General features: G+C 33.7%; 1 protein-coding gene across 1 annotated transcript in view; it reads left to right on the forward strand.

Moving 5' to 3' along the window:
- The window catches only part of LOC128250674 (uncharacterized), a 166547-nt gene that overhangs the window by 133428 nt on the left and 18119 nt on the right, over window positions 1-15000 (forward strand). Inside the window, exon 5 of the mRNA XM_089341605.1 lies at window positions 1-79. This exon is cut by the window's left edge and continues 52 nt beyond it. Coding sequence (XP_089197731.1) covers window positions 1-79 — 79 coding nt within the window. The remainder of the gene's footprint in view (window positions 80-15000) is intronic.

Genomic DNA, 15000 nt, shown 5'->3' on the forward strand with positions numbered 1-15000 from the left:
CTATCAGCGTACAGTTTACAGTACGGAGCATTCGCAAAGTCGCTATCGTGGTGTTTGAATATGTTTCACCTGCTGAAAGGTATGTGGGCTTGTCATAGTATATAGAATCATTTATTTCTTAAGACTCGCACTTTCTTTCTCTCTTCATCTCCGATCTATCTATCTATCTATCTACTTATCTATCTATCTTAGTGTTTATATATATACATACATACATATACATATATATATGCATACACATACATTCGTCCGCATACACACACAGCGATTATTACACTAGTAGCATGGAGAACATTATTCAACTCTTCGATCTGAAAGTGCTTGTATAATGCATGCGAACATAGTGCCAAAAAAATAAAAAAATAAAAAGAAGCAACGGATTTTATGGAACGTCAGATGCAAAAATGCGTGTGTGTGTGTAGGTAGCTAAGTAGGTAGGTAATTTATCCCCTCCTTTTATGATTCAATAAAACCTTTTGTAAGTTCTATTTCTCTCCTTTAATACCCCCGCCATATTTTTCTGCTATTTATCGTTCAGATTTCCTTTATTCTGTTTCGGTAAATGGTTTATACCAAATACCGTAGTATTTGATTGTACATATAAATAGCTTCTGTGTTATGGAACACACATATATATACACACACATACATTACATACACAAACATATATAAGACGTGCCGATGTTTACGTCTTTATGAATGTTTTGCAACGTTATGTACGTATGTGTGTATTTATGTGGGTGTGTGCTTTACGTCGTATTAATTTATTTATTTATATGGACGTAGTCGATTCCATTATATTGATGTGCCAGAAATTGGTTTTGTTGATAGATAAATAGAAATTTAGTAAATCACACCACTCCTACGTCTACTGACAGACATTGGGTTTGGTTCCATTACCAAAGCAATTTTCAATTGCTTTGTTTCCTAAGAGACAAAACTATTTCTATTAAGAGTTATGAATATATTAGGAGCACCACACATCTGTTGCGTATGAAAAATTCAAATGAGCAGTTTTTATTCTTCTTTGAGAACTACTTCATCTCAGAGTCATTGTGCAAGAATTTGGTGCCGTAATGAAGTGCACCTAAAGATGGTGCCTTTATGCTACTAACTTTAAATAGGACACCCTTGATGGAAACACGATGCATAAACTGAACAGTGATGCTGTCTTTTTTTTACCACTAACCTTCCACAGGCAGCGGTTTGTTAGTTAAGATTATAAAACCTGAAGATAGATTGGAGAGAAATTTGACGACTGTTCTGAGTTTGTTGATTGGTTCATAAGGTCTTGAAGAAATATCGTGTTTCTATACAAACACAGCTGTTTTTGATCTCATTGATTATAGTTCCAGTACATAGCGAGGAGGAAATAACAAAGATGAGGCCAATAATATTTGAATACGCAAGCGCACGTAAATACATTTAATGGTGGCTTATCTGTGCATAATAGTCAACGGGGTGTAATAAATCCTGAACATGCAGCAGCCATCACGCATAGTTTGTCGCCAAAATCCATGTAGAAATCTAATAACAGAGACCTTCCTCTCTCTAATATTAAGAAGCTGGCTGAAAACTAAAGCGTTGTCCTCGTTGCCCAGCCCCTCCTACCACCTTTCAATCAACTTCGTCTAACGACTTATTTGATCGAAGTCTGCACTGTCGCTGGCTAAGCATGGAACATAAACCATTCATAAATAATCCTATATACATAAATAATCCTATTTACAAGCTTTTCTTAATTGGTCCCGTCAGCAATCATCATCATCAGCATCATCATCATTATCCTCATATAATCTTATTATTATTATTTCAAACAACATATGTAGGTGAAAAGAGAGCGAGTGGAATGTAATAATAATAATAATAATGATAATAATAATGATAATAATAATAATCTCGAATACTTCTTTTTCCTACTTTCTTTCTAATGGCATCTTTGTTCTTCATTAACATGAAACTATTAACAAAATTGGCAGATACTCAAACTGATGTACTTACATTATACAACTTATTTCAAATTTAACCAACCTAGACATCTAGGACATAGGCACGTCTATGTGATTAAAGAATTCACGAGGCTACACGGGCCTTTGGATATGTTCCTTCAACCAAAGCAGTAGGTTGACCAATTCTTTTTCAGGGGAAACTCTAAAGAACTCAGGCTTTATATATATATATATATATATATAAACATGTGTGTGGGTTTCAGTTGCTGATATGCATATAAGTATTGGTGTAGGATATAGATATCGGCAAAGGTAACAGAAGAAGCGGTGCTTTACGAACAAAGTCCCTTGTATTGTGGTAGACACTCTCTTGTCACTCTTGCCGTCAAAAATAGCGAACCAATTGTTGTCCCTTTGGAAACATGTGACCAACAACGTTATTGTTCACAAATCACGACATGATGGTGGTGATGATGATGATAGTGGGATATTGTCGTTAGTTTTGAGGTTGTTTGGTACACTTTTGGAAGACAGTTTTCTCATCATGCCTCGCATTAATTATTTCTCATCCCCACTTTCTTTAATACCCTGGAGGTACAACGAGGTACTTGGGGGCCACCATAAAATTTAATCTTTAATTAAGAATACATATATCAAGGCTTTGGAACTGTCGTTATTATTGCTGCAGCTAACACTGTTGCTGCTGTTGCTACTGCTGCTTCTTTTTGTTGAACTATATATCACCTTACCCGTGTGATGCCTACATGCGACTTGGTCGATTGAACCATTAACAGTCAAATGTCTTAACTACTGGTAGAATAACGGTGTGGTGGTGGCAGTAACAGGACACGAGCCAACGATGCCCTCAACATAGCTATCATCACTCCCTGCCTATTATAAGTCACTGACTCTACCGCATTGGTTGCCAACATTTACCGAACTCAGAAATTTGTTGAGTTACGAGAGTCACGAGTAATGTTTAACACAGAACAATCTAAAGTTTCAATTGTAGTTTCATTGCACATTGACGAATATAAATGATAAAATAATAATGCTAAGATATTAATCAGGCCATATATTATATCGTTTATAGAAAATCATTCCAGAAAGATATAAAAATAAAGCCGTGTAACAGACCGTGTACTATAACGCCCGTAGTTTATCGTCTCATAGGATATAAGGCAAAGACGTACTAAAAATGAAAATATCAACATATTCTAATAATAGCACGAAGTGACAGTAGAGTAGGGCATGGTTGGATGGATTTTCAATATATTAATGGTTGATGATTATATAGTTTTGATTTATAGTAATCCCCGATTTCTCCGGCGAATTACTATCAAAGTCGGCACTGGAAGGTTTGAGCACAAAATGTAGGGAAGAAAGAACCTAAATTGTAGGTTACGTTTAGTCCGGCATTTCATCGTTTTTATTCCACTCCATACTACTCAACAACATTTCGAGTATCATAGAAAATTTCCGTCATTCAGCTTATCGCTTCTAATGTCTGTCATATTTTCTGTGTGTACGTAGGTTCCAAATATGTAACGTTCCAGTGGTCATGCTTTGCTTCTGGACAAATGTCTGTAAATACATCTCGTGAAAAAAAAAAAACAAAAACAAACCCAAAACAAGGAAAAAAGAACGTAAATGAAAGCTTAACACTGTAGCAAATATTATCATCCTCAGTACTTGTCTGTACTTTATTTTATCGACCACGGCGGGATGAAAGGCAAAACTTACCACGGTGGAATTTGAGTTCAGAACGTAGTAGGACCTAAATACGGTTAAGGTTTTTGTCCGACGCGCTAACGATTCTGCCGACTCACGCCAAATAGATTCATATGTAGGCAGAAGGTCAGCAATTATAAGAGGGCGGGCGGACTAGGAAATACCATCGATCCCACAACTTGACAGTTGCTATATTTTATCGGCCCCGAAAGGATTGAAAGCAAAGTTGATCCCAGCGGGAATTGAACTCAGAACCGGAATAAAGCATTTTCCGACGCTCTAACGATTTTGCAGGTTCACCGCCTAAAATAATAATGATTTCAAATTTTGGCAAAAGGCCAGCGATTTCGGAGAAGCGAGTGCAAGTCGACTTCATCGATACTTATTTTATCAAGTGATACTTATTTTATCAACTGGTACTTAATTTATCGTCCCCGAAAGGATGAAAGACAAGGTCGAACCCCTGCTGAATTTGAACCCAGAGCGTATAGACGGACAAAATGCCGTTAAGAATTTTGTCTGCGCACTAACGATTCTGCGTGCTCGCCACCATAACAATGATAATAATGATGATAATAATAATAATAATAATAATAATAATAATAATAATAATAATAATAATAATTTTTAAAAGCATTCACTAGACGACAAATCTGGAGAGGGTGTGTGATCAGTCATGGAAAACGACCGAAGTAGTTAACGGGTACGTTATTTCATTGACTGCCCACGTCCACCGAGGAGATGAAGGGCAAAGATGACTTTGGTCGATTTGAATCTAGAACTTGCCGGGAGAGATCAATATATCGCAAGGTATTTCGACCAACGTTCAATCGATTCATACACTCGACCGTTTCACGTCGACGTTTTCCAAACAATATACAGACAAGACAGAAACATTTTTCATTTCATATAAGAAACATAGAATAAAAGATGGACGATCAGAAAACAACGTTACAATTAGTTAATATTCATTAATATATTAACTTAATTAACTTAAAAATCAACATAATTTCTGACGGTGTCTGCCAATTTCTTGTGTGGTTAAGTGTGATACCTTTATAGAGGTTTGCTGTTGCTGTTGTTTTAGATTTGTTATTGTTTTTTTTTTGTTGTTGTTGTTGTTATTATTATTGTAGTTGTTGTTATTGTTGTTCTTCATCCTATTTATTTCCTGATTGGTTGAATCGGAATTGTAGCAGCCACGTTCGTAGGTTATCAGATTTATATTGTGATCCCAGCTACTCACCATTTATTTCACGGGATGTGTGAGTACGTGTGTGTGTGTGTGTGTGTGTGTGTGTGTGTGTGTGTGTGTGTGTGTGTGTGTGTGTGTGTGTGTGTGTGTGTGCGCGCGCGTGTGCGCGTTTGTACATATATATATAGATATATATATATTATATGCACATGTGTAAGCATATTTATGTACATGTACGCGCATATGTGATACATATATACATTACATAAATATTTATATATACACATATACGTATCTATGTATAAATATATACGTATATACATACATATAGACTCACGATATATGATAATATTTATATACACATGTATAGGTGTGTGTATACGTGTATATATGCGCGCGCGCACAAACACATATATACATGTATATGACATACGTGTGTATGTATGTATACGCATTATGACTTACGCGTATATATCTATACATTTGTATATACGCATGTATGACATACATGTGTTTGTGTGTATGTATGTATGTATGAGTATATATATGTATACACACATACACACACGTATGTCATGTATATATATATATATATATGTATGACATACGCGTGTGTATGTATATATAGACACATACTGATGTATATATATATATATATATGTATGTATGTATATACACACATGACATACGCGTGTATGTGTATATATATACATATATATACACACATGTATATGAAATACTCGTGTATGTATATATGCACACGCACACACCCAACACACACACACATTCGTTTGTTTCAAGTATTATTTTCCTGTTCGTGGTTTGTTATATAATAGAAGTTGAATTGACTTAACTCTTAGAGAATTCTTAATGTAACATTTGGTGTGATTCTTTGATCGATTGTCTTTGAGATTTTGCTGTTGTTATTGTTGAGATTCTCGCCTATTAACTTCTTCTTCAACGCCAACTTTCTTTTTGTTTCATTCCATCTTTGAGCTTTTTGCTTCCCGACTATTATTTTCTTTGTTCTTTTTCCAAAATAGGACGGTTCTAAGAATACATTTTCTCTATATTAATCTGCAGACGTGGTAGCAGAAATATTATTAAGCATTATTATTATATATCTACAACATTAGTATATTTTACGTTCATATATACCCTGGCTTCAATACTGTATTCGGGGCTGGCTCTACTTTTCATTGTTGTTGTTTAGCGTCAGATCAATTCTGATTGAGCAGACACATGTTCAAAAGTGTTCGACCAATGAACATCACGTTCTTTCTTAGACATAGTATACTTCAGACTCTACTGTGTCTTATTGTTTTAAGGTGGTAGAGCGTCATTTGAGGGAGATTTAGCTGTTATTTATATCAAGCTGGACAAACCTATCGATGCTCTTCGATTTGGTAGTTCTATGTAATAAATAACTAGTGTTGTTCTGGGTCTAACTTCATTCTATTGCTCTGCTCTAAATGTTTGATCTCGTGCCAGAATCATTAGGCTTTAAGTTCAATTCCTACCAAGCTCCACTTTACATTTCATTCAACCAAAATCAGTGAAATAAGTATTTACACGTGTATTTTACCGTTTCCTTTCGATGAAATGTTAGAAAGTGTTCCACATCAACTCTTTTCAAAGATGGGTAACATTGACTGAGAGAGATAATCTCTTTTCTTCCTTAGTAGTCCATCGATCTCCGATGAAGACGTAGTCTGTGGCCTCAGCAGTCGGATAAAGGATGGCTGCCACAACATCCCGTGATATCGTTCATTTTAAATTAAATTACCTATTCGTGGCCAATAAAATAGCAGGATTTACATAGTTTGTGTACTCCATGATGCAAGAAGCAAACTTTTAGCAAGTCATTTCCACCATCAGGTTCTTATCCTTTATCGACACATTTTCACTGCAGTCTTGCCACTTTAGAGAGCCATTGATGCCTCAAGGTCACATTTCCTCATAACAAGACCACATGTCTTGCAGTGCTTCATTTCTTCTTGTAAGGGTAGAACGAACTTGCTCATTGTACCTATTTTTAGCATGTGAGACCTGACTATCAAGGACTAAGCGAAGGTTTCACCAGATTGAAAATATCAACCTTTTAAGTAGTACTTAAACAAACTAATATAAGATCAGCCATGAGCTTGGCTGTAAGTAGCTGAAATATAACTGGGGTCATCGTCAACATGTATGTGTATCTCTCTCTCTCTCTCTCTCTCTCACACACACACATCACACACACATATGAGGACACTTGTTTACATTTATACCGCGTAAAATGAGGTACTGCTGTTAATGACTAACTTGACGTTTCCCTAAATAGAAATTGATAAAACAATCATCTGACAAAAAAATGGACTGTGAGCAAAAGGATCGACAAATTTCTTGAAGGCTGTGCCCTAGCATGGCTGCGTCCTACTGGTTGAAACCAGTAAAAGAATGATGGAAATATGTAGACATATATAATGCAAAATGTTTATCAGTCAATCGCTCAATGAATAATAGACAACGATATTCTAAATGTTGTATCTACAATTGATTGCCTTCGACTTCATACCATAGTTAGACAGTTAGTTATATAGACGGTACCAAAATAATGTTTATATTCATAAATATAACATGAATATATCACATTTTTATGTGTAATGTATTTACATGTGTCTTAACTGAAGAAAGTATTACGTAATGGATGCATTTCCTACTATATATTACGCAGACCGGAAACGTACATATTAAATGAGTTCAAAATATCACTATTTTTAGCTTAACTTCATTATCACATACATACATACATACATCTAGGTATGTCTATTTATTTATTTATACACATACATACTTACGCATAATGCGCCCACGTCTACATTTAATATAAAGAAAATATATTCTGACCTCTTTCTCCATTTTTTTTTTTGGCGTGAGGGAAGTATCCAAGAAAATTCCACAAGAAAAACCATTATGGAAATTCAATAATTTACATATTTTACAGAAATAATGTATTTTCTTGTAGAATTTCTGCGACGAATGTTCCTTTACTGCTTTACATGTCCAAATATTTTTGCTAAATTTCTACATATTTTTAATATTTTGTTTCTGGCTACAAAGGAATTTTGGTTTTAGCTCTTTGATTTTGAAACAGCAACAGCAGCAATAACCAAAAGAAATATCTTAGCTAAACGTTTTATTTATTCACTTTTACAATTTTTGCTTGGTAACGGCCTGTCTTTAATATATTATTTCAAGGGGTTTTCATTTTAATATCTCTTCTCTCTTTTGCCTGTTTGTGAAATCTTAATCGCAAATAGAACCCTTATTTTTTATTGTTCTTATTATTTTGCTTTTATTCCTATTAATTCTTTTAATTCAATCCAATGGCTACTCTAGTAATGGTTCTTCAAAATTTATTGCTTGTGTCAGCAATTCTGTTCAAGTTTTTTTGATGATCATGTATATTATTACTATTATTATTATTATTATTATTATTATTATTAATACGGCAGTGGATTGGCAGAACCGTCAGATGGTCGTACAAATTTCTTTGCGAAATTTGTTTCGGCTTCTTACGTTCTCTGCCGGGGTCTACTTTGCCTTTCATCCTTCCGGGGTCAATAAAACGAGTACCAGTCAAATACTGGGGTCGAATTGACCGACTGTCTTCTTTTCTAAGAGATGTGGCACACGCCTACAACTCTTAAGGAAATCCTCATTCAAAATCATTATTTCATTTCTAAACCATTTCTAAATCACTATTATTATTATTATTATTATTATTATTATTATTGTTATTACCATCATCATCATAGTATTAAGGGTGGTGAGCTGGGAGAAACAGTAGAGGGACTAACCAAATACTTTATTATAATATGTAGTCACCCCATTCGTTACATTTCCAATATAAATCATACTGTACCAGACTTTACATTTCAGCTAACAGTAATATATTGAGGTCAAACCAGCGTAATGTACTTCTCAGCCTCATTCCTCATCCCATTATCAAATTTGCGTTATACCCAGTCAAAAAGAGCTATTATTATAACTATTATTATTATTATTATCCTGTGATCCTTCCCAGACAAAAAAATACATCGTCAATGAACCGTAACCAGATTATTATTATTATATGCCCTGATGTAGTACCAGGCAGTGGCTCTCATGGCTTCTGATCTTAACTGATTGGATGTGTTAACATGGATGTGTTAACATGTATGTGTTTTGTCATGGTGTAAAAGATGGGCTACAACAAATATTCTGCTCAGTACCACAGATTTACTTGTCAGTTACTTGACCTTAACCCGTTGAGCGTGTCTCTTAGTGGCTGACGATATGTGTATCTCTGATCAAGGGCAGAAGTAGTTGGGGAGCATCATAGCCATGTGCTGAGAGGAATTCTTTGGGGTTTGAATGATTCACTTTCTGGAAACATGGGTGTTTTGTTCAACTTCCTTAAACAGCCCTTATTCAGGGAGTTTTGAGTGGCATGGGCTACGCGACCCGAATTATTATTATCATTACTATTATTATTATTAATTATTATTATTATTATTATTATTATGGCGGTGGGTTGACAAACAAAATGTTTTATGACATTTCTTCTGACTCTTTTCAAGAGGTCAACTTTGCCTTTCCTCTTTTCGAGGTCGATAAAATAAAGTACCAGTCAAATACCGGAGTCGATGTAATCAATTTGTTCTCCCACTAAAATTCCTGGCCTTGAGTCAAAGTTATTACTATTTCAAATTCTATTGAGGTCGACTTGGAATGTCACCCTTTCAGGGTCAAGAAAATAAGTACCAGTTGAGCATCAGGGTCGATGTAATCGACAAGCAACCCCCACCCAAAGTTAAGGCCTTGTGCCTATAATAGCAAGGATTATTATTGTTATTATTACCATTATTATTATTATTAATAAATTCAAATTACGATAAACGTAAATAAACAAACGATGTTTGCTTTTTTTAGAAGCGTTGAGATGTCTTTTTTAGAAAGTTTAAGAAGTGATTTTAAATTCTCAATCGCAGAATGATGCTAATAATATAACCTGAACAGGATAAACTATCCCTATTTTGCAGAGAAAAGTGTAGGTGGCTAGCTGTGGACTCGAACTCACATCCCCGTGATTGCATGTCACGATGCTTTGACCGATTAAGCTAAGCTACCCACTACAAATTCCTCTGCAAATTAAGATATATAAATCTCGCTTTATGAGACGCTCTCATATGTTAAATTCAAATTACGATAAACGTAAATAAACAAACGATGTTTGCTTTTATTATTACTATTATTATTATTATTATTATTATTATTACTGTCAACATCACCGCTATTTTGTTTATCTTCATTATGTCTCAAATATCCATATAAATTAAACTCTAAACTAACTCCCCTACCTCGAGTTTATATCTACATAGTTATCCAATCCTCTTTATTTTATGTGGTTATTAAAATAAATACAAGTGAAGCACTGGAGTCGATGGTAAAGACTAATCCTGTCCCCTTGAAATCGATAAGCTTTATATAGTCTGTAAACTGCAGCGTCGTTAGGGATTTGATTTTTTTATAGTCCAAACAATGCTTCATTGCAATTCTGACGATAAGAGTGTGTTTAACCCGATAAAAGGAACTTCACTCGTAAAGTACCGTTCATTAAATTTTTAGATTTGTTACTTGGAACTTAGTTTCATCGTATTAATATCTTCCGGTTGAAAAATAGAATTACTTTACTATCATCGTCAACAGTTGTGTGGTATATGTATTACCAGACTGCAACCGTGTGGTTCATATCCTCTAGCCTTGTACATTCATAGCAATGTTTTGTACACACAAACACACACATTGTACTTTATCATTGTGTGGTATATCAAATACAAAGGTAGAAATCAGTGAGTAGAGCTATCTATATATCTGCCTTTATCTTTTTCTGCTTGCCTGTCTGCCAGCATATCTATCTATCTAACTGACTGACTGACTGACTGACTATTTATCTATCTATCTATCTATCTATCTACCTACCTACCTACCTATCTATCTCTGAATTATTTCTTCAATTCTGTTAAACACTTGATTGTGAACGTTCTTCATATCACTAGAACGATGTTCATATCCTCTTCTTTCTGTCCGTTTTGCCTATATTTTTCGTTTGTTTTTCTGCCTATATTTCCCCCATTGCCTCCCTATTCCACATATGCTTCTCTCTCTCTCTCTCTCTCTCTCTCTCTCTCTCTCTCTCTCTCTCTCTCTCTCTCTCTCTCCTTATATCCTGTGTTAAATACAATCTAATCCATACTGATGGATTTAAATCTGTTTGAATTTATATTTCAATTAGATGAGCACCACTTCTGAACACATTTCTCTTTCTACTTCACTACCTTCACCTTCTCTTCATTTCTCTCTCTCTCTCTCGCTCCACTCCACATCCATTGCTCTCTTCACTTACGCCTTTTGTGCTATTTAGTAAGACATCACTATATGAAATATCTGATTATACCAGAAGGCCATCGAACCTAACGATATTATTAACTATACCTAAATTTATGTCCTTAGTACAAACATAAGTACACAAACACACGCGCGCGCGCGACGAATTACCGGACTGTTTCTGCCTAACAAATTTCACTGGTGGCACACTAGTCCAACGAAGTCTGTAGCAAAAACACTTGCCGAAGTGCCCCATAGTATATATATATATATATATATATATATATATATATATATATATATATATATAGTAGTAACAAAGAAAGAGGAATTTCGATTATGCCCACGTGGTAAGTTAAGAAAATATACATTCAAATAAGTAAACCATAATATCATGAATAGCGAAAGCGAAACCGGTCGAAATATTAAAAATTATATTAAAACTATGTAAAGTGTGTGTATTTTCCTGTTTTAAATGTCTTATATATATATATATATATATATATATATATATATATATATATATATATAAAATCAATCGGAAAAACGGAGAAAAAGAGACAATAACAAAACAATAGCGCGAGTACATGGTACACTCAAAGTATTAATAAGACGCTCCGAAAAGGAAAGAAAGGGTGTTTTACGTTTCGATCAAAGCTCTTCTTCGGAAAGCAAAATAGCTAGTTATAAGATCTCAAGAAGAGATAGAGTAGTAACATATACTAAACAGTAAAGCCAGTCACCACATCAAAGTGGCATTTGAATATTACTATATATATATATTTATATATATTTCGATCGAATCCCCAACGAGTTAACACGGGATCTCCTAACGAGAATGTAGACTTCATATAATCATGGTGTCCTTGGCCTAATAAATAACTTGCGAGGTTCTGCCAGCTATGAAACATAAGTAGCCTAGACTTTATCTACTCCATTCCCTAATTTATATAGAAATATATATATATATATATATATATATATATATATGGAAAGAAACAAGGATTCGGTAAAAATTATTATTTTAATATTTGTAACACGAAAAAATTTACATAAAAGTTGAAAAGGCAAAAGCTTCCTTAGTTAATGCGATTTCTTTTTTTCTATTGCGGAAAAATAATAATCGGATTGCATCAAACTTAACTTTATATCACATAATTAAAATAAAGAAATATAATATTGCTTAAAATATTTTTCATTCTAAGATGACTTCAAATATTTACGAAGTCAATGATGTATTATATATCTGACAATGATGGTGGTGATGATGATGATGATGATGATGATCGTAGTTATATAAATCCAACTGAATCAAATTAATGAAGCTAACAAGTAAGAAAAAAAAGGTAAACAAACAAACACGCTATGAAATTCGTTGCTGAATATATGACGAGAAAGAATGGCGAAAAATTTGAGAACAGAAATTTGGATGTGGGATGTCATATAAAGCCATTCATTTTCATGTTATTAATAATGGAACACAAATTTTTACCCCCACCCCACCCCAACACTTGAAGTTTTCTTCAATTTTAATAATAATAATAATAATAATAATAATAATTACTGTAAATAGTAACGGTGGTATTAGTGATAATGATAGCAATGAACGGTGATGATGCTGATGATGATGCTGATGATGACCCTAATTATAATCAATGTAGTAATGATGATGATGATGATGATGCTAATAATGATAATAGATCTAATTCTTTGAAAATGAATTACGCTCCCATTTCCAACACTACAGTCATTCACAGTCATTTTAGTCTATTGGTCAATGTGTGTGTGTGTGTGTGTATGTATATATATATATATATATATATATATATATACACATTCATTCACGAAGTCATTCTAGTCTATTAATCAATGCATATAAATATATATATATATATATATATATATATATATATATATATATATATTATTGATTTCTCACATGTCAAAATAGTTTTTAACTTTATACATACATACATTATATATATATATATATATATATGGGGTGTCATTAATTATCCGCTGTACACATATTTTTCTTATTGATGGAAAAAATTTGTTGCACATCATCAGATGTTGTCTCTCTTTGGTCATTGCAGTGCAGGTTTCAATTTGAGACATTAGTGATTGCGCCAGTTATCCATGGGCGCTCCATTTTCTTTTGGTCAAAAAAAAAAAAAAAAAAAAAGCAGCGTTTAAGATTTTGTTTTATTGTCGTTGGAAGCTAGAAGTGTATGCCTAAGCGAAGTCATCTGTCTTTCAAGTGTTATATGTGGAATGCGTTTTACAACTACAGACCGTCTATGAATACCTTATAATATTTTTAATAATGGTTGCACATTTGTCACGCACCAAGAAGGAAGCGGACACCCGACTTTGTCCGATACACATTTAGTACATAAAATGAGAATGACATGGTAGTGTTGAACAGCTGGATGATGACTGATAAAGTGACAAATATCATGTAAATAAGTCATTGCTGTCACCATGAATTCAGCCACGACATGCTTAACTTCAGTGATGTCTGTTCAGTGGGGATCCAAAAATAACTTAAAGATTCGAGCGAAGAAAACTCTTTTTTGAAAACATACGACATCTGGCTCGTTATGTTAGCGAAGGTGAAACTACCTTGAGAATAAATATTCACTCAGACCGACTTCTATTAGTGCATTGCGGATGATTAATGATGTACCTCCATATAGTCTTGTCTCTCTATGTGTGTATTTATATACATACGTACACAGGCATCGACATATGCGTAGATATATGTATGTATGTACATATATATATATATATGTATATATATATATATATATATATATATGTTCATATATATACATATTTATATATATATATTTGCACGGAATCATAATATATGAATGTAATTTTGTTTATTCGTGTATGTATTTATGCATGGTTTTTCATATATATATATATATATATATATATATAGAGAGAGAGAGAGAGAGAGAGATAAGGTCTCCAGCACTACTTCTATTGTGATCTATCTTGGTACACCACACGTCTTCTCATGGATTAGCATTTCCTTGCTGAATACTCTTTTATCGCTAAGACAAAGAGCGCCACATCACAGGATGTTAATCCGTCTCTTAGGTCACATGTGTTTAATTTACCTTCGTCGTTGTTTGATGTCATTTCGACGAACGAAGAAATCAAATAAATGTCTGTAAAAAATCGTGCCTATAATTAAGTTACAGATATTAACAGAACAAGAAAGTAGCTTCCACAATTACTTTACTTAATAAACACACTGGGATATATAAATAGATTTTCATATACTGAATATCATATTGAAGATAAGAAAACAGTGAATGGTTATTTACTGTATATTTTCTCTTTCATTTTTTTCTTTATATCTTAAGTCATATTTTACATAGAATATTTTGATTAAATAACAGTTAAAATTATAATGTAAATTACATTAGACGCTAGACTCAATGACAGGACTTGAAACCTCGCGTCTATCTCATCAGTGATTTTGCTGCTGTTATTTATTTTCAATACCGTTTATTTTTGTCTAACTGTGACTGTTTAAGTACCATGAAACATAGAGCTACATTATGTTGAAGGCATTTGGTCTACAACAGTAGTGAACCGACTTCAATCATATTTCGTTGCTATGACATGACAATCAAGCAACTCTCAAATACCTCATTGATCTAACAGTTACTTTCCTCTTCTTTTTCCGACGTTGAG

The sequence above is a fragment of the Octopus bimaculoides genome, chromosome 25, assembly GCF_046866305.1.
Source record: "Octopus bimaculoides isolate indiv1 chromosome 25, ASM4686630v1, whole genome shotgun sequence".
NCBI classification, from domain to species: domain Eukaryota; kingdom Metazoa; phylum Mollusca; class Cephalopoda; order Octopoda; family Octopodidae; genus Octopus; species Octopus bimaculoides.